The sequence below is a fragment of the Saccopteryx bilineata genome, chromosome 4 (genome assembly GCF_036850765.1).
Source record: "Saccopteryx bilineata isolate mSacBil1 chromosome 4, mSacBil1_pri_phased_curated, whole genome shotgun sequence".
NCBI lineage: Eukaryota > Metazoa > Chordata > Mammalia > Chiroptera > Emballonuridae > Saccopteryx > Saccopteryx bilineata.
Window position 1 is genome coordinate 201,198,324 of NC_089493.1, and position 26,375 is coordinate 201,224,698.

The 26,375-nt window shown below is 41.1% G+C and overlaps 1 protein-coding gene across 1 annotated transcript; it reads left to right on the top strand.

The window, feature by feature from the left end:
* The first annotated feature begins 809 nt into the window (after window positions 1-809).
* On the top strand, window positions 810-26,075 carry F2RL1 (F2R like trypsin receptor 1). Its single transcript, XM_066273596.1, has 2 exons — window positions 810-1,169; window positions 14,419-26,075. Exons 1-2 carry the CDS (start codon window positions 1,088-1,090, stop codon window positions 15,522-15,524), a joined length of 1,188 nt encoding a protein of 395 aa, XP_066129693.1. The 5' UTR covers window positions 810-1,087; the 3' UTR covers window positions 15,525-26,075.
* The last annotated feature ends 300 nt before the right edge of the window (window positions 26,076-26,375 follow it).

Genomic DNA, 26,375 nt, shown 5'->3' on the forward strand with positions numbered 1-26,375 from the left:
TCAGTGGCTTTGTGAGCACTGAATGTGACTGGGTTTTGGAGCCCAGTGTGTATTTTTACTTGCCCGCTGGGTGCAAGCTAGAATTAAAGACTATGGCCCACCAGTTTGTGGCTCCGTTGTTTCTTTACCAACTGTCGGAATCCAATGTGAACCTGCATGGGCCGGGCGGCTGCTGTGATGGTGGCCCTGGTAGCCGTGGCTTTAGATCCTGGCTTTACAGTCCTCCTTTTTGATATTGGAAGACTAATCTGTAAATGTCTGTATTGGATCGATGTAGTCGATCCATTGTGTGTGATGTGATTGTATCTAAATGAGTACTTTTTTTCTTATAATTATTATTAAAAATTAATAGGCATGTAAGCATAATTACAATATAAAATATTACAAATGTTTTTATTATGCATTTATCATATTATAGTGTATTATTGTTGTAATGAATAAAATGTTTCTTTTATTTACAATATTGTTTTCTTCATTTTTGTCCTTTTCATTGTAAAAAAGTTGGTCACCTTACCACTTCTCAGGGAAGCCTCTACTAATTACCAACAATCACTGCAGTGAGCCCTGGTCTTGGCTTTTTGCCATTTAGGAAAGGGGAGGGAGGGTGACACTGGCTCGTAGTTCTCATTAAAGGTTAAAGGTAGTTCTAGGCGTAGCCTAAGCCTGAAGGAGCCCTCAATCCTAGCCTTCCTGCAATTTGCATTCCAATAGGGCTACTTCACTCGGCCAACCCCGCCCGCAGGCGCCTCGGGCAGTGACGGCGACTGCAGCTCCAGTCCCCGGAGCGGAAAGAGCGCGGGGACGCAGGGGTTGGGGATCTGGAGGAGGCGTAGCGCCCCGCCAGGTGGTTGGGAACTCTGCTCCCCTGCCGGATGGCCGAGGGGGCGGGGCCAGAGGGCGTGGCATACTGCAGGTGAGCCAGCCGCTCAAGTTTCACTGAAACTTAGCCGGCCCTGGGAGGAGCGCAGAGGCTCCAATTAGTGGCGGTTGAGAAGGTACCTTTCTTTTGGAGCGGAGAGTGGAGGCCTGGGTTCTAATAAGTGGCGGCCAGTTCCTCCGTCCACCCCGCGACGGGTCTGCTGTAAGGATGCGAATTCCGGGCGCGGTGTGGCTGCTGCGGGGCACCGTCCTGCTGGCGGCTTCCGCCTCCTGCGATCGCACCATCCATGGTGAGGAACACTGTGGACGGGGGTGGAAGCGGGCAGGGTGTTCTGCTACCGCCCACCACCTCCTCTGCATCCCGCAGCCTCCTCTCGGCGGCTTGGCTGGGGATCCCAGCACCCGGAGAGCAACCGAGTGGGGCCCCCGGGCGAGGCCGACGTCGACGGTGGGAGCAGGGAAGGGAACGGAGTGCGCGAGTCTGAAGGGTACCCGATGGGCTCAGCCTCCCTTCCCACGGGTGGCTTCTTTGGAAACACTGAGTCATTAGGAGCTTTTCGCACACCCTGGCGACCTCCTCCGGGATAGTCCCATGGGACCCCGGTCCAGGAGGCCCTGGAGGGGTAGCGAGTTGGTGGCTCGAGTAGAGTGGAGTGGGTGGGAACCGCCGGCCTGGAACCTTCTACCTCTCTTTTTTGCTACACCTTCAGCCTTTGAACTCCCCCTTTGGGATCGGCCCGTGGCGGTCAGACACCTCAGGGCCGCAGCTGCTCTGGCACGGGGGATCGCCAGGCTATGGAAGTCAGGACCCGACCCCGCTAGGTTTCCGGGGTAACCAGCGCTCAGCCTCAAGTGTGTTAGTCCAGTTGGGCGTCACGCATATTTATGAATGGAAGTCTTTGACCACGGCCTTTATTCGACCAGGTGACCTTAGGGCCTTGGCTTTCGATGGCCCTTCCATGCCACACTGACTGCCACTCGAGTCAAAGGCTGCCAACCCCGGGAACTGAACAGCACAAGAGCCACCTGGTGCTCAGGTGCCAAAGTGTGCAAGGCTGCCTGGTTCCGTGGGTGTGCTGCCCTGGGTGTGTTCCAGTTGTCCTGCGGCGGGTGGAATCTCCCTGGCAGAGCAGGACTCTGAGGGCGGGGGTTGGGGGGTGAGGTCGCGCTACTTGTGATGCTAACGGGCGCCTTGCTGTTTGGAGCTGCGAGGGTAGCTAGCCAGGGTAGCTACCCTTCAATGGGAGGTTTTTATTTCCCTAGGAAGTTGCAGACCTGCGGTAAAAGGCCGTTTCTCACTTTTATCCTTTTCATACAGACATTGTAAAAAGAGCAAATCACTGAATTAGATTGAAGAATGTGATTCTTTTACCTCTGGAGTTACAAAGTGTATTAAGGTGGATCCTTGAAAACTACCCTACTGTATACATTTTATTGTCAGCATTTATTCAATTCCAGGAAGTATGGAAAACGATGAACACTTTTCATTTGCCTTTGTCTTTTATAGTTGGAAACTTAAAATTCAGGAGCTGAACTTAGAATGTGCAAACATTTTGGACAAATATGTGGCTGCAGGTGATTTCAGTGTCTATATGATTCAGGCAGTTTCTATAGTAAGCTTGCTCTGAGTGCTGGTTTGTTCTTGTTTACAAAGTAACTGGGCTTGGATTAGGGGATTCCTGGAGTATAAGGTGAACTTAATTTAATTATTATTATTATTATTTTTTTTTTTTTTAACAGACAGAGAGAGAGAGTCAGAGAGAGGGATAGATAGGGACAGATAGATGGAAACAGAGAGAGATGAGAAGCATCAATCATCAGTTTTTCGTGGTGACACCTTAGTTGTTCATTGATTGCTTTCTCACATGTGCCTTGACTGTGGGCCTTCAGCAGACAGAGTAACCCCTTGCTAGAGCCAGCGACCTTGTGTCCAAGCTGGTGAACTTTTGCTCAAACCAGATGAGCCCGTGCTCAAGCTGGTGATCTCAGGGTCTCAAACCTGGATCCTCCACATCCCAGTCCGGTGCTCTATCCAGTGTACCACCGCCTGGTCAGGCAAGGTGAACTTAATTTAAAAACAACAAAATATCAAGTTACTTGTTAACCAGAATTATTTAATAGTTCACTTTGAGTGTTTTCTTTTTCCTCTGCATACTTTTATTCCTTTGTAGGGTAACTTTCCTTCCAACTTGAAACCAAATTGATTTTTTTTTTTTTACAGGGACAGAGAGAGTCAGAGAGAGGGATAGGCAGGGACAGACAGATAGGAACTGACAGAGATGAGAAGCATCAATCATCAGTTTTTCATTGTGAGACCTTAGTTGTTCATTGATTGCCTTCTCATATGTGCCTTGACCGTGGGGCTACAGCAGACCAAGTAACCCCTTGCTTGAGCCAGCGACCTTGGGTCCAAGCAGGTGAGCTTTTGCTCAAACCAGATGAGCCTGTGCTCAAACTGGCAACCTCGGGGTCTCGAACCTGGGTCCTCCGCATCCCAGTCCGATGCTCTATTCACTGAGCGACCGCCTGGTCAGGCCTAAATTGATTTTGATTAAGAAATTGAGCGTCACCTGTGTTTTTCTAGACCTCAGTCCATGCCTTTGCTCATCTCCTTTTAGTTGACTCTTACGTGTGCTCCTCAGTTTGCTACAAGACAAGTAACAGCTTTGTTGTTCTCCCCAAGGGCCTTGCTTCAAAAGACTGCCTCATGGAAGGAGACTCTCATTTTACGGATGTGGCCCAGTGAATTGGGAGGGGGGCAAGGAATGTACTCCATCAGGCTTCACTTTTTTTCCTCTCACAACAGTAATTGATAATTCTTTGTGTGAATATCTTTAATCTGTCTCCCCACTGGATAACTCTTGGAGGCCAGAGACACTCTTGTGATCTCCATTGCCATGGTCCAGTACAGACATTACCTAAGGGACCGCAGTAAATAGTAAATGAAGAATGAAGTGAGAGAACTTGCCCAGAGTTACCTAGTAGGTTGATGGCAGTTGGGTATTTAAATTGGTTTCTTTCAGGCACTTATTACTTTCTACCATATCCCAAGCCTGGGAGGTCCCTTATGATATAGTCATTCTGTTTTTCTTTTGTAGACGAAAACTTTTTTTCTCTTTGTTATTGGTTTTTAATGATATGAGTAATATGTAATCATTGCAGAGCAAAAATAAGGGGGGGGGTTCAGTTAAGTCACCCTCATGTACAAGTAACCACTGCTCAGATTTTGGTACATATCCTTTCTCATGCTTTCTTGCATCCATCCATGCATAAAATATGTATTCATAAATATAGAAAACCTTTTAGTACAAGTCTGGGATTATGTAAACATTAGTAGCATATCAGTAACTATAAAACACTTTTAATGACTTTAAAATATACTAAAGGTGAATGTATCAAGTATTTTAAATTGGTCCTCTGTTGCTAGACAAATGGGATATTTCCAATGTGTTATATATATAATAAGAGAGAACATGAAGGTGGGATTTAAAAAATTGGTGTTGTTTCCCTGGCTTGCCTTGTAGTTACTAATTAACCTTGGTAGGTGATGTTTTAGTAAAGTCTGTGTTTGACTTTCTTTTGGTTTTATTAGCTGGGCAAGTATTGAAAGGAAAACAGTTCATCCTGAAAAAAAAATCCCACATAATTTACTAAAGTGTACCTAGGAAGAGGTAATTAAAAACTGGAGCTTTTTCTTTTTCAGTTTCTGCTTTTAAAGGTTGTGAACAAAAGAAGATGTGGAGTGAGGAGATAGTAGGGAAAAGGATACAAGTGGAGAGTTAACACCAATCAAGTGCTTGCTTTATACTTGATTCAGTGGGGACTGCTTAAAATAAATGATTGCTTTGAAAGTTAAAAATTTTATATGCATTTTTTTTGCTTGACCTGTAGTGGTGCAGTGGATAAAGCATCAACCTGGAACACTGAGGTCGCCGGTTCAAAACCCTGGGCTTGCCCAGTCAAGGCACGTATGGGAGTTGATGTTTCCTGCGCTTCCCTCTTTCTCTTTCTCTCTCTCTTCTCTAAAGTGAATAAAGTCTTAAAAAATATTTTTTTAACTTTTATATGCATTTTTTCAAAACTGTACTAATCAGAAGTTTTAAAAAGTGAAAATCCCCTATTCTCTCTCCTTTCCACAGACTTCTCTATGCACAAATACATATTTTGTAACAATAGAAAGATAATATATGTGCTCTCCTATAATTTATTTAATTGAATAAATACATTCATGGTCAGTGTATAGAAATATGTTCATAACTTTTTTAAATCAAGTTTTTAATGTATAAGTTTGAATTCTGTCAATGATATATATATACACCTAGGTCAATTTCTTAGGTCAAAGTTGAGGCTAAATTCACTTTTAAATTTAATCCAAACAGCTGAGCCAACTAGCTCTCTGTATTTTGACAGCCTTTTCTCCCAATGAGATGAGTGTGTACTATAACTACCTGTGCTAAATCCATCATAATATTTATCATATTGTATTTTAATTACCAGTTTACCAATTACCCATTAGATTTCATTACCTTAAGAGCAGAGATTGTCATGTTCACTTTGTCTTGAAGTAGGTACCAAATTATTTGCTAAATGAATAGTAAACAGTATCTACTCAGGTAGTATGTATTGATCCATAGTTATTGAGCATTAATTGGTAAATATTCTATAATCTGATTTAAAATTTCTCAAATTTAAATAAGAAACTCATACCAAGGTTTTGTTTTACTTTGTGCTAAATTATTATATTTTTAAATTAATTTATTGATTTTTTTTTTTAAGAGAGATGTATTAGGCCAGGGGTCTCAAACTTGTGGCCCGCGGGCCGCATGCGGCCCACCGTACAGTTTTGTGTGGCCCGCAGACTAATCCACAAAGTTCAAAATATTTTGGATAAAATTAAGTAAGCCTAGGGGCCTACTTGTATTTTTAATTTCTCTAGCATCCTAGCTAGATATTAGCTTAGTTAACAGCAGTTGTGATGCGAATTACAGTTTCTGGTTGTTTTGTGACACTGAGTAAACTGCATGTACGATTGTGCTTGTTGTACTGATTTTTTTTTTGTTTTCAACTGCAGTGAGAAAAGTGTTGCGTAACAGTTGCCTTTTGTAGACCTAGTGTGGCCCGCCAAACGGCTGTGATCTTGCTCTGCGGCCCACATGCTGAGTTGAGTTTGAGACCCCTGTATTAGGCCCTGGCTGGATAGCTTGGTTGGTTAGAGCATTCTCCCAAAGTGCAGAGGTTGCTGGTTCAATCCCCAGTACATACAAGAACAGATTGATATTCCTGTTTCTTGCTCTCTCTCCCTTCCTCTCTCTAAAATCAATAAAATAAACATTGAAAAGAGAGAGAGGGAGATAGGAACATGGATCTGTTCCTGTATGTGCCCTGACCAGGGATTAAACCCACAACTTCTGCATATTGGGATAATCCTCTAACCAACCAAGCTATCAGGGCTGTGCTAAATTATTTTTTGAAGTTACAGCTTTGAGGCATTTAGTTATACAAAGCTAGTACTCATATTCATAAACTAATAACTTAAAATTGATCATACATTTACTTTTTTTTTTTTTTGCTTGACCTAGTTAATCTTTAGCTTCATTGATTTCTGGCTGCTCTATAAGGATACCTCCTATTGTCTTGGTGATTTAAAAGTGTAATTTGTCAATGAATATCTCTTTATTTAATTAAAAAAATTTTTTTGATTAGAGGGAGAAATATTGATTTGTTGTTCTACTTAGTTGTGCATTATTGATTGCTTCTTTTATGTGCCTTGACCGGGGCTTGGACCCACAACCTTGGAGTATCACAGGATGATGTGCTAACCAGCTAAGCTACCCCACCAGGGCAAATAAGCATCTCTTATGTTTCTTTTATTGGCAGTAGACCTTACACCTAGTATTAATGCTGCTTCCCTGTTTTGTTATTGTGGGTTCAAACCTACCTCTGTAATAGCCACCACTGAAGGCAGATTTTGGTAGACTTCGATAAACTTATTTGACTTGAGGCTCTGTATGCTTCATGGCTTGCAAAACATAATGACCTGCAAGTCCTGCAGCCAGTGACCAGTCCAACTGTTACCACTGTACTGACCATGGCTCCATTCGGCTCTATCTCCATCAAGAGTATAGTGCTGGTGTAAACAAACCTCCTGCACTGCCAGTCATATAAAAGTATAGCACCTCAGCCCCGAGACCACAGCCACGAACACCATACCTCTACCAGAAAACAATGCAGCCACCACTAGCAGGGACAAATGTCCCAAGAAAACACAGCAGTGGTGGCCTTTCCATACTTTTACAGAGGGAATACATGTATTACTCACTGTATAAATGTCATAAATTAATGAACTATAGTCATTGTACCACATTGGGTGCACTTGTGCATGGGGATACATTCTGAGAATGTGTTGCCAAGCCATTATGTTATTGTTTGAATGTCATAGAGTGCACTTATACAAATTTAGATGACATAGCCTACTACACATCTAGGCTATTTGATATAGCCTTTTGCTTCTAGGCTACAAGCCTGTACAAGGTGTTACTGTGCAAAACATGAGATTAAATCAAGTACAAGAGAACATGGTGTAACCAAGGGACACAGCAAACACGACATGTGTGGGGCTGCTGCTGTAACACGGCATACTGTTTTACAGCAATTTTTTTTTTTTTTTTTTTTTTTAGCGAAAGTGAGACAGAGAAAGGGACAGATAAGGACAGACAGGAAGGGAAAGAGATGAGAAACATCAATTCTTTGTTTTGTCACCTTAGTTCATTGATTGCTTTCTCATATGTGCCTTGACAGGAGTGGGATTGGGGGGAACTACAGCGGAACCAGTGGCCTCTTGCTCAAGCCAGTGACCTTGAGCTTCAAGCTAGCAACCTTTGGGCTCAAGCTGGTGAGCCCATGCTCAAGCCAGCAACCTTGGGTTTCAACCCTGGGTCCTCTGTGTCCCAGACTGACAATCTATCCACTCTGCCACTGCCTGGTCAGGCTACAGCAAACTTCTTTTTTAATAAGTAGAGTATGTTCTAAAATAACAAAGTTTAGTAAATACATAAATGAGTAATAGTCATTTATTGTCATTATCAAGTACTGTACATAATTGTATGTGCTACACTTTTATGACTGGCAGTGCAGAGGTTTGTTTATACCAGCATCACCACAAACACATGAGTAATACATTGTGCTGTGATTGTCATTTAGGTGATAGGAATTTTTCAACTCTTATTACATTCTATGGGACCACTGTCTTATGTGGTTTGTCGCTGACTGAACTGTCATTATACAGTGCATGATTGTAGTCCCTTTCTTGATAAAGGTTGAGACTAATATTTATATTTTACCATGATAAACAACATTCCAGTAAATATATTTTTTTAATTTTTCTATTGGGGGGAGAAGTAGAGCTAGAGAGAGAGAGGGAAACATCAACTCGTTGTTCCACTTCATTGTTCCATTTTTAGTTGTACACTCATTGTTTGTTTCTCATATGTGGCCTTTCTAGGGATCAAACCTGTGACCTTGGCATGCTGGAACAATGCTCTATCTACTGAGACACTGGGCCAGGGCCCAGTAGATATATTTTTTAAAGATTTTATTTATTGATTTTGAGAGGAGAGATAGAGAAAGGGTGAGGAGGAGCAGGAAGCATGAACTTATAATAGTTGCCTCTCATACTAGTCAAGTTGCCTTGATGAAGCAAGCTGAAGATTTTGAACAGGTGACCTCAGCCTTCCAGGTTGTTGCTTTACCCACTGCGCCACCACAGGTCAGGCTGACTATTCTTGTACACACAGTATTTTTGTACTTTAGCTAGTATACATGCGGGATAAATTCCTAGAAATAAATTGATAGGTCACAGGGCAAAACGCTGTATTTTGACATGTTTTGCCAAATTGCCCTCCAAATAGATTGTACTACGTAGTTTATACTCCTTTGAAAAAGAAACCCAACAATATGGAGAGGTGTGAAGTAAAAAAAGAAAATTCTCTCTTCTCTAGCCATTTTACTCCACAGACATAGCTTGGGTATCCTTCTAGATTCCAGATTTTGTAAATAAATTATAATTTTGTTATACAGATGGAAGCATATTGTTCTGCCGGTCAGAGGCAGATTTAATGGTGGGTGGACCAGGCGCTTGCCCTGGGCCCCGACTTCTGAAGAGCCCTGCAAACCCCCAGCTTGACACTTTTTTCTAATGGCACCAAGTTTGTTTCATATGTGCAATTTTAACATTAATAGTACATAATATTTTTTATTTATTTAAAAATATGGTTAACATGTATTTTTATTTTCCCTGTCTCTTTTTTTTAAGGGACCCAATATTTTCTATTGCACCCGGGTCCTCAACTGACCTTAATCTACCTCTGCTGCCAGTGCTTGTTTTAGTTGATAGTCTATGGTGTCTATCTTTCCATTTAAATATTTATTGAATAGTGTAGTATCTACTATATATTATAGCTAGGGACTGTGCTAGGGATATGGTGAGTCAGGAATGGGAGCTGATGAACTGTGCTTCTTTCCTGTTTGTTTATGGTTGGGATGGAGATGCTGTCCTGAGCATCTGTGGGTATGTATTTTTGCATACTTGGGCAAGTATTGTTGATTACAGCCCCCAAATGAGGATACTTTTATAGCCAGTATATGAATTTAAGTTTCATGTGTGCATTTCATTTTTTCTCTGTTCTCTGAGTTAAAGTGATTTTACCTGGTTTATAGGTGAGTTTTTTAGTTGGGATCTGGGATAGCATCAGGTCAGGACAAGAGTTTGGGGAATGGTAGGACACTGTACAGGGTAAAAGTCTGTACCCTCTGCTGAAGGCTTCAGGGACTTCTGAGCAGCATCTTCACGTTTACCAGTGGTACAACTTCAGACATGAGCAGCATGCTGTTTGTGTGCTCTGCAGCTGGTACAATAAACACAGTTAACATGAACAAGTTTATTATTATTTTTAAATTATTTTTATTTATTTATTCATTTTAGAGAAGAGAGAGAGAGAGAGAGAGAGAGAGAGAGAGAGAAGGCAGGGAGGAGCAGGAAGCAACTCCCATATATGCCTTGACCAGACAAGCCCAAGGTTTTGAACCGGGGATGTCAGCATTTCAGGTAGACACTTTATCCACTGCACCACTACAGGTCAGGCTATGAACAAGATTTTTGATTAACATCATTCATCGTTGTATGTTGGAATATTCTCAGAATTAATTTCTCCCTCCTTTTCTTCCTTACTCTCTTTTTATTTCTCCATACCTCCCTTCCTCCCTTTCTTTCTTTTTTGTTTTTGTTTTTTAGTATTTTTTTCTCTTTTATTTTAGCATTTTTATTTAAAACAGAGTTTGATCTCTTTACGTGAATCTTTCTGACCTGGTATATGCTCTTTTTCATGAAAAATTTAAAATATGAAAGTAGAATATTATGAAAGTGAATCCCATGCAGCCCTCACTAAGCTTTTTTTTTTAAAGACTTTATTTATTTTAGAAAAGAGAGAGAGAGAAAGAGAAAGGGAGGGAGGAGCAGGAAGTATCAACTCCCATATGTACCTCGACCAGGCAAGCCCAGGGTTTTGAACCAGTGACTTCAGTGTTCCAGGTCTCCACTTTATCCACTGGGCCACCACGGGTCAGGGTTAACAGTTTTATTAAGATAATTATGTCAACAATTCAGTAGCTTTTAGAACAGGGGTCCTCAAACTACGGCCCGCGGGCCACATGCGGCCCCCTGAGGCCATTTATCCGGCCCCCGCCGCACTTCTGGAAGGAGCACCTCTTTCATTGGTGGTCAGTGAGAGGAGCATAGTTCCCATTGAAATACTGGTCAGTTGGTTGATTTAAATTTACTTGTTCTTTATTTTAAATATTGTATTTGTTCTCGTTTTGTTTTTTTTACTTTAAAATAAGATCTGTACAGTGTGCATAGGAATTTGTTCATAGTTTTTTTTATAGTCTGGCCCTCCAATGGTCTGAGGGACAGTGAACTGGCCCCCTGTGTAAAAAGTTTGGGGACCCCTGTTTTAGAATATTCATAGGGTTCTAGATCTATCACCACAGTCAACTTTAGGACATTTTTATTACCCTCAAAGAACACCCCACACTACTTCTTAGGCTGGCTGGCACCTCCAACCTCCCTATTCCCCAGTCCCTGGTAACCATCAATCTAATTTTTGTTTAGAGATTGGCCTATTTAGGACATTTGCTATAGAATTACACAATACACATTCCTTTGTAACTGTTTTCACTTCTCATAATCTTTTCAATGTTCCTCCATGTGGTAGCATTTATCAGTACTTCTCTTTTATTGTCAAATAATATTCCATTGTATGCATAGACTGCATTTTATTTTTCCATTTATTTGTCCATTGACATTTGGGTTATTTTCTCTTTTTGGCTGTTCTGAATAGTGCTGCTGTGAATATTCATGTACACTTTTTGTATGGACATTTGTTTTCATTTGTCTTAGGTAGATACCCACAATGGGAATTGCTAGGTGGCATGACAGCTCTGTGTGTAACCGTCTGAATGTGTTCCACAGCAGGTGTGCATTTTACTTTCCCACCAGGACTGTCTCAGGTGCCAATCATTGTGTTATTTTAAAATAAACCCAGATATTTTAGAATATTTCAGTATATATTCATAAAACATAAGGATTTCTTTTCCAAACATAACCACTAACAATAATATCTTAGTCAAATATCCAATCAGTGTTCAAATTTCTAGTAGTCTCATAAATGTTATAAACATTATTTTAACACTTTAAATCAGGATACAGATAAGGTGACTCTGGGGAGTCTGATGATGACTTCAGCTCTGGTCTTTTGACTCAGTTTTTTTGTAACAAGTTCAATAAAAAGCTGAAGTTCTGAAAAACAAATTAGTGTTTATTGGTATTAAGGTGGCTTATACCTAACCTGTTGTGGAACAGTGGATAAAGCGTCAACCTGGAACACTGAGGTCGCAAGTTCAAAACCCTGCGTCAAGACACATATGTGAGCCTGACCAGGCGGTGGAGCAGTGGATAGAGTGTCGGACTGGGATGCAGAAGGACCTAGGTTTGAGACCTCGAGGTCACCAGCTTGAGCGCAGGCTCATCTGGTTTGAGCAAAAAAGCTCATCAGCTTGGACCCCAGGTCGCTGGCTCGAGCAAGGGGTTACTCGGTTTACTGAAGGCCCGTGGTCAGGGCACATATGAGAAAGCAATCAATGAACAACTAAGGTGTCACAACATGCAACGAAAAATTAATGATTGATGTTTCTCATCTTTCTGTTCCTGTCTGTCTGTCCCTGTCTATCCCTCTCTCTGACTCTCTCTCTGTCTTTGAAAAAAATAAAAAAGACACATATGCGAGTTGATGCTTCCTTTTCCTCCCCACCTTCTCTCTCTCTCTCTCTCTCTCTGTCTTTTTCTGACAAGCGCACTTGCACTTACTCCTATCTCTAAAAAATGAATACATAAAATGTTTAAAAAAAAAAGTGGTTTGCTTCGTAGAGTTGTACTCCTGTAACCCTGCTAGTGTCTGTGGTTTTGTGTGCTAACTGGGCCAGGTCAGGCCCTAAGGAAAGGCTGAGTCCCTCCCTGCCTTCACTGCTGGCTGGCTGGGCTTTTCCGTCCTGCAGGTGTGTGAAGCACCTATTCTATGTCCAGAGCTCTGCCAGGGGCTGTGGGGATCAGAAAGGAATTGTGACAGCCCTAGAACTAAAGAAACCTATGAGTCATATACTGGGACCTTTAACCATTTTGGGGCTTGGGCAAGTTCCACAGACACCATACCATCTGTCAATACATTGGTACTGTTCTCTGGGGTGCATCACAGTTGGTCACTGTTAACTGCGGTTTTGAAAAACATAAATGGTTCATGAAATCAATGTAGAAGGTGGTGACTGGCTTTTTATAAGAATGTATAGAAAATATCAGTGTTCCCTGCATAATAAGGGTAATTATTATTTTGTGAACCTTTTCTTTCTATTATGGATATTTGTATTGGGACTAGGTAACCATACCAAGTATGTTTCTTAATATGGGTTATCGTCAAGTATATGAAGAACACTGTAATATGTAAGATTATTTTTATTTAAAATAATTAATGTTCTTTTAAAAAATTATAAGAGAAATTGGAATAAGACATAGGTCTGTCCTAAGTGTATTGGTTTCCTATGCCATAGCAGATTGCCAAAAAATGATGGTTAAACAACAGAAATTTATTTTCTCACAGTTGTGGAGACCAGAAGTCTGAAATCAAGGTGTTGTCTCTGAAGGTTTCTAGGGGAGAATCTGTGTCTAGACCCCTCCAGCTTCTGGTGGCTGTTGGCACTCCTTAGCTTGTTTCTTGGCATCCTATCTCTGCCTCCTTTTTACACCTCTTTCTTCTCTCTTCTGTCTCTATCAAATCTCCCTCTGCCTTTCTCTTACAAAGACACTTGACATTGGATTTAGGGCCCACCTGGATAATCCAGGATTATTGCATATTAAGATCCTTCATTACTTCTACAAAGATCCTTTTTCTAAATAAGGTAGTGATCACAGATTCTAAGGATTAGGAGTGAACCCACCTTTTGAGGAGGCCACCTTTTAACCCGCTACACTAAGTGAAAAATTAAGTGTTGATCTCCATACCATCTATGCCTCTGCACAACCACTGATTCTGCGGAACATGGGTGCAGAGCTAGAAGGGAAAAAGTGATGGCCAAGCATAGTGATGATCAGATAAACTTGGGAGTAGGTTTTACATCCTCCCTGGCATGCCATGGTGAGCTCTGCCCTGTTTTCTCTGCATGATGGAAGGCCTGATCTTCCCCAGAATTAAAGTAAGATTCTTCAGTCTCCTCAAATTGCCCCCTCACTTTCTTCTGCAGTTCCATGAACACTTGGTTGGGGCAAGTTGTAGGCTGAATATGTCATTCACTTGTTTGTGGTTTCTAAAGTTTAATTTGTAATATGGGGACATGAGCACATAAGTTGTTAAAGCTTGCCACTTTCCTTGAAGGTCAGAACAGAAATTTGTCTTTGGTGCACCCATCCCTCCAGTCACCTTAAAGCCAGAAAGCTTGCCTGAGAACTAGCCTCCACAGGAAAGTCTTCAGGAGGCCCACACCAAAGCACGTGGTGGTGGGGAATTCCTGCCATGGCTGAGGCTATCCTTGTGGGTGGAGAGGGAATGTCCCTGTGCTTCTGGGAATCTCCCTGCTTTGGGCTGTGGGATAAGGAATGGCTGATCGGCTAAGGTAGATCCTGTCTCAGCCAGAGTAAGATGGCCATTATAGAAACAGTTAGGAATTAATGAGTGTAAACAGTTTGTAAAAATAAGATTTATATAAATCAGTGTTATATTCCACACATGCTCCATAACCCTCTGATAAAAAACAATACTATAAAACAAAAACCAGGCAGTAAAAATCTCAGTAATCCAGTCAGTCAAAAGAAAACCCATGTAAGCATTCTGTGTACCAATTCTGTCTCTTTATAAAATGGTTTTACTTGAACATACCAGCATTACTGTGGAAACATTGATTTCGGTAATGACTCTTGTCTATCTTGCCTTTCTTGTACAGCTGTCAATAAATCCTCTAGAGGAAGAAGTCTGATTGGTAAGATTGACTCATCTCAAATCCCTGAAGGAATTACAGTGGAACCAGGCTTTTCTGTGGATGAGTTTTCTGCCTCCCTCCTCACTGGAAAACTGACTACTGTCTTCCTTCCAATTGTTTACACGATTGTGTTTGTGGTCGGTTTGCCAAGTAATGGCATGGCCCTGTGGGTCTTCCTTTTCCGGACAAAGAAGAAGAACCCTGCTGTGGTTTACATGGCCAATCTGGCCTTGGCAGACCTTCTCTCCATCATGTGGTTCCCGTTGAAGATTGACTATCATATACATGGCAACAACTGGATTTACGGGGAATCCCTTTGCAAGGTACTCATTGGTTTTTTCTATGGCAACATGTACTGCTCCATTCTCTTTATGACCTGCCTCAGTGTGCAGCGATATTGGGTTATTGTGAACCCCATGGTGCACACCAGGAAGAACGCGAACATTGCCATTGGTATCTCCTTGGGAATATGGCTGCTAATTCTGCTGGTCACCATCCCTTTGTATGTAGTGAGGCAGACCAATCACATTTCAGCCCTTAACATCACCACCTGTCATGATGTTTTACCTGAGCTGGTGTTGGTGGGGGACATGTTCAATTATTTCCTCTCTCTGGCCATTGGAGTCTTTCTCTTCCCAGCCTTCCTCATGGCTTCTGCCTATGTGCTGATGATCAGAGCACTTCAGTCCTCTGCCATTAATGAGAACTCAGGAAAGAAGAGGAAGAGAGCCATTAAACTTATCATCACTGTCCTGGCCATGTACCTGATCTGCTTCACTCCTAGTAACTTTCTGCTCGTAGTGCATTATTTCATGATTAAACAGTGGGGCCAGAGCCACGTCTACACCCTGTACATTGTAGCCCTCTGCCTCTCCACCCTCAACAGCTGCATTGATCCTTTTGTCTATTATTTTGTTTCAGAAGACTTTAGGAATCATGCAAAAAACGCTCTTCTTTGTCGAAGTGTCCGTGCAGTAAAGCGGATGCAAGTATCCCTCATATCAAAGAAATCCTCTAGGAAATCCAGTTCTTATTCTTCCAGTTCAACCACCATTAAAACCTCCTATTGAGGATTCCAGCTTGTCTGATGGAAGTTTTACAGGAGGACTTGGAGTTTGCTTAATATTATGGGAATATTTCTGTGGTTTCCTAACCCAGTGGGTTTTTTATCACATACCATGTATATGCAGCACCTCTCAGGATTGCTGGAAGCTTCCCTGTTTGCATGAAGAAAATCCACCAAATTAACATAAATGTCAGTTTTAGAATTCCTCCACTCTGATTCTCCCAGAAATGAAACTTAGAGAAGCAGACTTTTTAGAAAGTGGCAGAAACCCAACTCCCAGAAACCTAGTCACTTGCAAAAACTGGTCTTGGTGTGGAGACTTAAGTTCTTAGCTGAAACTACACTTCTTCTACATCTGGGGTCAATCACAGTCTTACTAGAATTTAAAGGCTCTCAGAGTTGATCAATCCAATTGACTGACTTCACAGTTGAAGAAACTTTTAAAGAGGCAAAGGAGCTAGCTGCCCAGTCTCAGGCTTCTGCCCAATGGCAGTGGGTTAGGATTGGGCAGCAGAATTGAAATGGTTAGAAGGGTTCTTGTACCACCACCTCTTGAAATCATTGAGGCTATTGTTTAAGAATGCAGGTTTGTCAGACTCAGGAATGAGAGCTTAGTCTGGGAACAGGGCCCAGGAACCTGTATGCTAGTAAGCCTCCGTGTGAGGCTCTTGCACACCAAGTCTGGCTGTGGCTTCCACTTAACAAGGTGCCTAGGTAGTTTTTAAAAAGAGAAGACAGAATGCTGTGTGTTTCTTATGTTCAGCATATAATGAAATGAAACTATAGAGTCTTAATATTTTTATTAATCTTGAGCTTTTTTATGTTATCGTCACTTCAAGGAAAATACAAAGAGGATTTTAAACATGAATATACAAATTTTGTATAACATTTTACTGACTTCAGTGAAATCTTCAGGTAGCATGAATTTTTCAACTATGAATAGAATTTACTACTTAGTATTTTAAGAAATTATTGTTGGACTATTTATTGTCAGTTTTGTGCCATTATAAAATATGAAATTATAAAGACTTCACTGGATTTGAACCACATCTATTTGGAAAAGAACACTAAAATAGATGTGATTTGCAGTAATATATCTAAGAGATATATTACTTGACTCCTAACTGACTTTATACAACTTGTATTTGTGAGTTTTTGAAATAATTATTTTATTGTATGATTTATAAATAATACTATTTTTACAACTTCTTTCTGAATTGTGTGTGTGTGTGTGTGTGTTTGAGAGAAGGAATATAAAATGGGGAGCAACACTATTTTTCTGGAAGAAATGATAGAAATGATGTGATGCTCACCCCTTTTTCTTACTTAGAACTGTACTGTACATATTGCTCTGTGATCATTGTTTCTCATTTACTTACATTTCAGGATTGTTTCCAAGTCTGCATCTATAGATTATCCATCATTTTTAAAGGATACAGACTATTTAATATTTTGAATATATTGTGATGTATTTAGTCATTTCCCTACCTATGGCTTTCTTCCCTACTACCCACCCCCCATTAATATGGCACTTTATTGAACATCTGTGTGTGGACATTTTTGTGAGTGTTTCCTCAGGATGAATTCCTGAAAGTAGACTGGCCAGGTCAAAAGTTAGACACCTATTTTAAATTTTAAATTTTGGGCCTGATCAGGAGGTGGCACAGTGGATAGAACATTGGCCTGGGGTGCTGAGGACCTAGGTTTGAAACCCTAATGTCATAATCTTGAGCACAGGTTCATCTGGCTTGAGCACAGAGTCGCAAGCTTGAGCCCAAAAGTCACTGTCTTGAAGCCCAAGGTCACTGGCTTGAGCAAGGAGTCACTGGCTCGGCTGGAGCCCCCTGGTCAAAGCACCTTAGTACTACAACTATGAGTGACGCTTCTCATCTATCTGTCTGTCTTTAGCTAAAAAATGAAAATTTAAATTTTGGTAACTCTTGCCAGATGGACTTCAGTAATTTATACTTCTACCAAAAAGTACATTTATACCTGTTTCCTAAAATATTTACCCACACGTGATCCATCAATCTTTTGAAATTTTACCAGTCTGATTGGGGGAGGGGAGAATCTTGTTCTTTTCATTTGTTTTGCAGTAGCACAGCCTAGTGGCCAAGAATGTGGGCCCTGAGCTACCAGGCAGGGCTGACTTCTCACTCCATTTCATAGGGAAGATACTTCTCTGTGCCTCAGTTTCCTCACTGAGTTATTAGGATTAAACAATTGACACATTTAAGCACTGACACATATTATGTAGCATTATTATTATTCCTCTGTCTGCTAATACGATGTCACTTTCTGCCAGTTGTATCCTGCCTGCCTTCATGCTTTGTCTGCTTTGTGTCTCTAGAAGGCTTGTTGGGTTGTCCTCATTTTACAGGTAAGAAAGCAAAAGGTAGTTGAAGCAGGATAAAAGGGAGCAGAAACAAATGGAACACCAGTCCTATAGGTGTTCTATAGGGTGATCTAGTAGGAATAATCTTTGTGGTATAGTCATTTTCATAATACATGCTTTAAAATCAAACTGAACGAAACATAAATATAAAAAGTCTGTTGCTACCCAGGCCAATTCTCATCTCCCAGAAGGTTAATTTTATACTAATTTGTTTATATACAACATATGTATATAAACCCTTCAAAGAAGAATGAATATAGTAAAATAAGAAGGGATATGTATACATACATACATATATGTACATTTATATGTCAGTTTCACAATCAATTCATATGGATCTTCCTCATTTTTAGTGACCAAGTAGTATTCCATATATGTATAATCATAGTTTAATCATTAGACTAATGAAGATGAAGTATTTTTCCTGGTTCATTTTTACCAGGTCTTTGACTCTACATTAAGAAGAGAAAAATAAATAATTTGAGAAATATAATCATAAAGATGTTTTGGGCTGAAGCAAGTTTTTCAAACTGTACTTGTTTCTTGTGCCTTTGAGAAGCGGCTCATGAAGCCCTGGTCTACCTGAATTACACCCCATGGAGGAACTCGGGTTCTGAGAGAGCAGTGCCCTGTGTGTGGCTGCCTTTGCTCTTGTCTCAGCAGTCTTATTGTGGTCTGGTTTTTCTAAACTATCCCAAAGTTTGAATATTTTCCATTCTACTGGCTCTATTTACTGAGAGGTTCCTCTCAATTTGAAAGTGAATGTGGATTTGTGTCCCACTATGCAGGACACAACCTAAACTGACTTGACTGGATTGGTTTTAGTGGGTGTTTCCTTGTACATTATAGTTGTTCACAGAGGAGTTTCGGAGGTAATTAATTTCCTGGTTATCTCAATTTCATAAATCCTGGGGCTATCCTCTCATCAGTATGCATAGTTCAGTGATTACATCGTTGTTCCAGTAACTTTAAGCTTTTGGAGGCCCATGAGAGGAGTGGAATGAATATATTATCAAATCAAAGGTTCAGTTTGTCACTGCTGACCCCTGGTCCTATTGATTAAAATTATGAATTTGTGCTACAGAGGTTGAATGTCTTAAAAAAGAAGTTTCTGATTTCATACTAGTCAAAAGCATGTGTCTTGTCCACCCCCACCCCTAATTCTGAAATTAAAAAAGAAAAGAAAACCCTGATAGATTTACTTAGTTGTCTACAGTGTGTCCATAAAGTCATGGTGCACTTTTGACCGGTCACAGGAAAGCAACAAAAGACGATAGAAATGTGAAATCTACACCAAATAAAAGGAAAACCCTCCCAGTTTCTGTAAGATGATGTGGCAGCATGTGCGCATGTGCAGATGATGACATAACACCATGTATACAGCGGAGCAGCCCACGGCCATGCCAGTCGAGATGTGGATGATACAGAGGAAAGTTCAGTGTGTTCTGTGGCTCGCTAAATTCGAATCCGTGACCAAAGTGCAACGTGAATATTGGCGCATTTGTAACGAAGTGCCACCACATAGGAATAACATTACTCGGTGGGATAAGCAGTTGAAGGAAACCAGCAGTTTGGTGGAGAAACCACGTTCTTGTAGGCCATCAGTCAGTGACGAGTCTGTAGAGGCTACGGGATAGCTACCTAAGGGGCCCTAAAAAATCTGCGTGAGCCCACATCGAACTGCACTAAATAGGTATGAAATTGGGAGAGTTTTCCTTTTATTTGGTGCAGATTTCACATTTCTGTCATCTTTTGTTGCTTTCCTGTGACCGGTCAAAAGTGCACCATGCCTTAACAGACACACTGTATTTTATTCAAGCCTTGGGACTTAACTGAGCTCTAGTTAAATGTAAATAATTGGAGTCACTCTTTGGAAATGTCTTTATTGAGGAAGAGTAAGAAGAATTCTGTGGTTTGGGTATGAGCTGCCCTTGCCTCTACCACCTGATCAGTCTATGGCATATTTCTTAGCATCTGTCTTTACTGGTGAGAAATCAGGCACAACTGGAGTTGTGGGTCACCTGCAGAAACCCCAGCTCCATCGTGAACTCTAAGCAAACCATCAGCACCTAGCAGTAGTGTGAGTGTGGTTGTTCAATTATGCATCTCACACAGTTACTGCAACATTATTTATTGCCTTTTTAAATACAAATAATTAAATTGGAATACCTGTCTTAGCAGCAGTCCTGTCATGGGGTTGATATTCTCAGTGAAATGCATTAATATTAAAAACAAAAAACAACCAGTCCTCCAGGTTTTGGCTTACTCAAAAGCCTTAAAGAACAGCCCTTTTTTATTTTTTTATTTATTTATTTTTTAAATTTTTTTATTTATTCATTTTAGAGAGAGAGAGAGATTGGAGAGACAGAGAGAGAGAAGGGGGGAGGAGCTGGAAGCATCAACTCCCATATGTGCATTGACCAGACAAGCCCAGGGTTTCAAACTGGCGACCTCAGCATTTCCAGGTCGACGCTTTATCCACTGAGCCACCACAGGTCAGGCAAAGAACAGCCCTTTTAAAAAAAAAAAAATTTATTACTATCTTTTTTTGTGTGTATGAGAGAGAGAGGGAGGGACAGATAGGGACAGACAGGAAGGAGAGAGATGAGAAGCATCAATTCTTTGTTGAGGCACCTTAGTTGTTAATTTAGTGCTTTCTCATATGTGCCTTGACCCAGGGGCTACAGTGACCCCTTGCTCAAGCCAGCTACTATGGGGTCATGCCTATGATCCCATGCTCAAACAAGCGACCCCATGTTCAAGCAGGTAAGCCCGTGTTCAAGCCGGTGACCTCTGGGGTTCAAACCTGGGTTTTCTGTATTCTAATCCAATGCTCTATTCACTGTGCCACCACCTGGTCAGGCGAACAGCACTTTTCAAGGCAAGGTCTTGCAAGAGGGAGAAAGTCTAGGAAAACAAAGGAAAAGAAAGCTTAGGAAGGACCACTGTTGTGGCTTATCCCTCTTATCAGTTTTGCTTAAACCTTTTCAAAAGTAAACATTTTAAGATTGTAAAAGTAATGTGATTTTTGTAAATAAATCTGAGATTACAAGAGCATGGAGTAAGAAGTGAATATATCTCCCAACTCACCATGTCAGAACCCAGTTACTCCCTTTGTCTATCCTTTGAGATAGTTCTATGCGTGTATAAGCCTGTGCACCTATGTGCTTTGTAAGCAAAAGAGGAGTTATATTATGTATTATGTTTATACATAACCAATTACCTGAAAATGAAGTAGCTTAAAACAACAATAAACATTTACTAACTTGTACAGTTTCTGTGGGTCATGAATTTAGGGGCAGTTTAGCTCGTGGTTCTGGCCTGGGGAGCTCACGAGGGTGCAGCTGTCTGAAGGCTTGGCTGGGTCTGGAGAATCCGCGCCCAGTGTAGCTCCCTCACAGGGCAAGCAAGTTGGGGCGGGCTGTTGGCAGAGGGTCTTAGCTTCTCTCCATATGGGCCTTTCTACAGGGCTCTAGTGACCTCATAACACAAATGGTTTTCCCCAAAAGAAGTGACCCAAGAGAATAAGGGGGAATGTCTTCTAGAGCCTCGCCTCAAAGTCATTCAATGTCATTTTCACCATACTCTATTGGTCACACAGTCCTGTTCCAATTCAATTTGAGAGAAGACTACATAAGAGCTTTAAGAGGTAAAGATTATTGGGGATCATTTTGGAAGCTGGCTACCACAATACGTGTAAAAAAAATGGATCCATGCTAGAACAACGACCTTGCACATTTTATGCTTTAAGTATTTGGAGTGTTAAAACAAGGCAAAACAATCTTTTGAATGGGTCTAAAGCAACCTTGTATTCCAGAGAACTGTTTGCAAAAATACTAAAGCAGATACTATGAATACATCGAGACTACCTACTGGACCTGGACTGAAAATTAAAATCATTGCTTATAATCAACATCACTGTATTATCTGCACCAATAGAAATGCCTTCCTTCTATTGCTGTTATTGTTCTCCTTTCCTTTGTCATAAATGCCCATTGCCTTTGTCTCCTAATCTGAACATTATTTGGACTACTATCTTAATCAGTGTGTTTCAAGTAGCTAGCTATTTTGATCTCAAATCAATGCCTATGTCTCTAACGTTGAAAATCTCTTTCATTTTTAAGTTAATGTGAACATGTCTTGGACATTATTTCTGTATTAGCATTTATAGATATACTACAATTTAAGGTATCCTCCAGCTTTTAAGTAGTTTCTAGTTTTTGTTATACTTGTATTGCTACACAAGCAATATTTGAGAGACTATCTTTCTGTATCTTTACATACTTGTTCATTCACTATTCTTTCACCATGTGCTATGTGTCAAGTCATGTTCAACAAAATAGATAAGAACCCTGTACTCGCCTGACCTATGGTGGCGCAGTGGATAAAGCATCTACCTGGAAATGCTGAGATCGCCAGTTCAAAACCCTGGGCTTGCCTGGTCAAGGCACATATGGGAGTTGATGCTTCCAGTTCCTCCCCCCTTCTCTCTCTCTGTCTCTCTCTCCTCTCTCCCTCTCTGTTTCTCCTCTCTAATAATGAATAAATTAATTAATTAATTAAAAAAAAAAAGAACCCTGTACTCATGGAGTTTACTTTCTAATTGGAAAGAGTAAAAAGAAGAAAAATATCCAATGGTAGTAAATTCCAAAGAAGGGTAAACGTTGAAGATTTTCTATTAGGAGATCAGAGAATGTTTGTAAGGTAATGAAATTTAAGTTGCAATATAAAGAACAAGAAAGAGCCAGGCATGGGAGGTTTCCAAGCAAGGGCTTAATGGGAATAAGTGAGGGGGGAAATGAACAAGTCGGTTGGAGAGAGAAGCAGGTCCTACATGAACTGAAGGATTTGTAAGGAGCTTGATTTTCATTTTAGGTGAGAGGTCATAGGGTTGTTTTATTGGTAATTTAAAAAGTCACTGGCTACTATGAAGTATGGATAAATTATAGAAGGGTAAGAGGAGAAGCAAGAACAGGAGGAAATTCTACCAATACAAGCAAGAGATATGAGGAAAAAAAGGAATCAAAGATCATGCTTGATGGATGATGATGAAAATAATGAGAGACCAAGTTTAGGGGTTGAAAGACAAAATAGTTCTATTTTGGCCATGGTACCTAGAGTTTGAGATCCTGTTAGAGACTTAAGTAGAACTGCTGAGTAGGGACTTGGATAACTGAATCTAGAGTTTTAAATAGGGCTGTAGATGTAGATTTTGTCATATCACTAGCACTTTAAAGCAAAGGACTTGGTGAAATACCATAGGGTAGAGAATATAGATGAGGAAAAGGATCCCTAGGCCAGAGGCTGCTGGCACTTAAAACCTTTTGAGCAGAAAAGGAACCAGTAAAAGACTGAGGACTGGCCACTGGGGCAGGAAGAAAGTACAGAGAATATGCTGTCAGGGAAGCCAAGGGTGTGAAGGAGGGAATAGTAAGTCATGTGGAATAGTAATGAGAGGTCAAGCAAGATAGAAGTGAGCATTGGATTTTACTACATGGAGGATGTTGGTGACTTTAACCAGACCACCAATCTCTGTAGTGTGGTAGGTGGGGATAGGAAGTCAGAATAGGGTGTGGGACAGAGTGATGGCAGATGATGCCTTTTCATGGAGTATAATTGTGAAAGAGACCAGAGGGTTGTGGGGCAAGAGAGGCAAAGGGACTGTTATCCTAAGAATATGGAGGTGAGAGTTACTCAGTAGAGATGTAGAGATTGATGGTGAGAGTGTCATTGAATATACTGTGTTTCTAGGAGTAGAATTCTGGGTTAAAGGATATGTGTAGTTTTGATTATTGTTCTCTTGACATGACACACCAATTTACACACCTGTCAACAATATGAGTGTGTTTACCCATGCCACTGTAAACACGGAGTTTTTTTGTTTTGTTTTGTTTTTGTACTTTTTCGAAGCTGGAAACGAGGAGGCAGTCAGACAGACTCCCACATGCACCTGACCAGGATCCACCCAGCACGCCCACCAGGGGGCAATGCTCTGCCCATCTGGGGTGTCGCTCTGTCGTGACCAGAGCCACTCTAGTGCCTGGGGCAGAGGCCAAGGAGCCATCCCCAGCGCCCAGGCCATCTTTTGCTCCAATGGAGCTTCGGCTGCAGGAGGAGAAGAGAGAGACAGAGAGGAAGGAGAGGGGGAGGGGTGGAGAAGCAGATGGGCGCCTCCTGTGTGCCCTGGCCAGGAATCGAACCCTGGACTTCTGCACGCCAGGCCGATGCTCTACCACTGAGCCAACTGGCAAGCCAACCGGCCAGGGCCAACACGGAGTTTTCATGACCTTAACTACTTGTCCATATGAACTTCCCAAATCTGAGTGTAATGATCAAGCAGAAGTATGAGCTTCTTGAAAGAAATGAAGCTATGTCTTTCTTCCCTTTATTATTTCTTAAAATATTTATTGATTTTACATGAAGAGGAGAAAGAGGGGGAGTGAGAAGTATCACCTCATAGTTGCTTCACTTCAGTTGTTCATTGGTTGCTTGTCATAGGTGCCTTGACCGAGCAAGCTTAGGGTTTCGAATTGGCAACCACAGCATTCCAGGTGGACAGTTTATTCACTGCACCACTACAGGTCAGGCTTCATTTACTTTTGGGCATATTTTCCTCCTGCAATTCCTCACCACTTAAGGCTGTGACATTTGAGAGGTGCTGTCCTTGGGGAGATCCAGTCCCATTTCTCTTTGTGTTATGTCTGAAAGGAATCCTAAGTTATTCTGGTTGGGCTGTAGAAAATGTCTATGCCATTTGAAACACTCCGTGTTCTAGAAAGCTTTCTATCATTTTTTTTGTGTGTGGAAAATTTGAGGGAATGGTTTTAGCTAAGACAGCTGGTACCTAAAAGCTGAGAGATTAGCTCTTAGCACTGCCAGATCTGAGTTCCTCACACCAGCTTTACTACGTAGCCTGGAGTGAGTGACTTAAGTTCATAAAAGGGTTTAATTATAGCTTCTATTGAGGAGGGAGCAAACCTTCCTTCTCCCTTGAGAGGGGAGAAACCAGAAGAATACAACAAGGGAAAAGAGCCAACAGGGATAACTGAGTCAGCTAGTTATAAATTAACTACATCCCATAGTTCTCTAAATGGTGGCTTGGAGCCATCTGCAACACAAAGCAAGATCTGTACGTAGCTACTACCAGTGATCTGGAAACTCCTTCCCCCTTGCTGACCCCACCAAAATACCCCTCTCCTCTTCTTGAGTCCTGAGAAAACTTTTTTTTTTTTTTTTGATAAACAGAGACAGACAGAGTCAGAGAGAAAGATATGCAGGGACAGACAGACAAGAAGGGAGAGAAATGAGAAGAATCAATTCTTTGTTGTGGCACTTTAGTTGCTCATTGATTGCTTTCTCTTATGCAGTGGTAGTCAACCTGGTCCCTACCGCCCACTAGTAGGCATTCCAGCTTTCATGGTGGGCAGTAGTGGAGCAACCAAAGTATAAGTAAAAAGGTAGATTTAACTATAGTAAGTTGTTTTATAAAGATTTATTCTGCCAACCTTAGCAGAAATCTGACATAAAGTACTTGGTAAGTAATTATTATTATATGCTTTAACTTGCTGTAACTCTGCTTTATACATTTATAAAGTAAAGTTACTTCCCTACTTTATAAATCACCATTACTATAGAACCGGTGGGTGGTTAGAAAATTTTCCTACTAACAGATAGTAGGCGGTAGGTATAAAAAGGTTGACTACCCCTGCTCTTACGTGTCTTGACCATGGGCTACAGCAGACCGAATAACTCCTTGCTCAAGCTAGCAACCTTGGGCTCAAGCTGGCGAGCTTTGCTCAAACCAGATGAACCTGTACTCAATCTGGCAACTTTAAGGTTTCAAACCTGGGTCCTCTGCATCCCAGTCTGACGCTCCATCCACTGTGCCACCACCTGGTCAGGCTCCTGGGAAACCTTAAGCAAAGGAATCACATGCCATTGCTTGGATACTGTAAAGGTATATAATCTGTACAAAAATCTAATTCGAGGAGCTTTGCTTTGGTGCTACTAGCCCTATGTGCTCGGCAGGTTACTAATAAATTTTTCTTCCTTTATTAAGTTGTCTGAGTGTTCTATCTTCTGTTGGCTATTACTTCCTGCAATACTATGTAGCACTGAGTAGACTTAACCCTTTGAGTAATGAGTTTTTATCATGCTCGCTGACCCCTGGGAGTGAGTTTTGTTTTTTTTTTTAAATGAAATTAGTAACAGTTACAGTTTTGTTAATTTACAATCATGTTTATTTGATAACCAATTTATGGAAACTAGAAGAACATACATTTATACATTTGCCTTTTTTTTTTTTTTATAGAGAGAGAGAGTCAGAGAGAGGGATAGATAGGGACAGACAGACAGGAACGGAGAGATGAGAAGCATCAATCATTAGTTTTTCGTTGCGCATTGCAACACCTTAGTTTTCATTTATTGCTTTCTCATACGTGCCTTGACCATGGGCCTTTA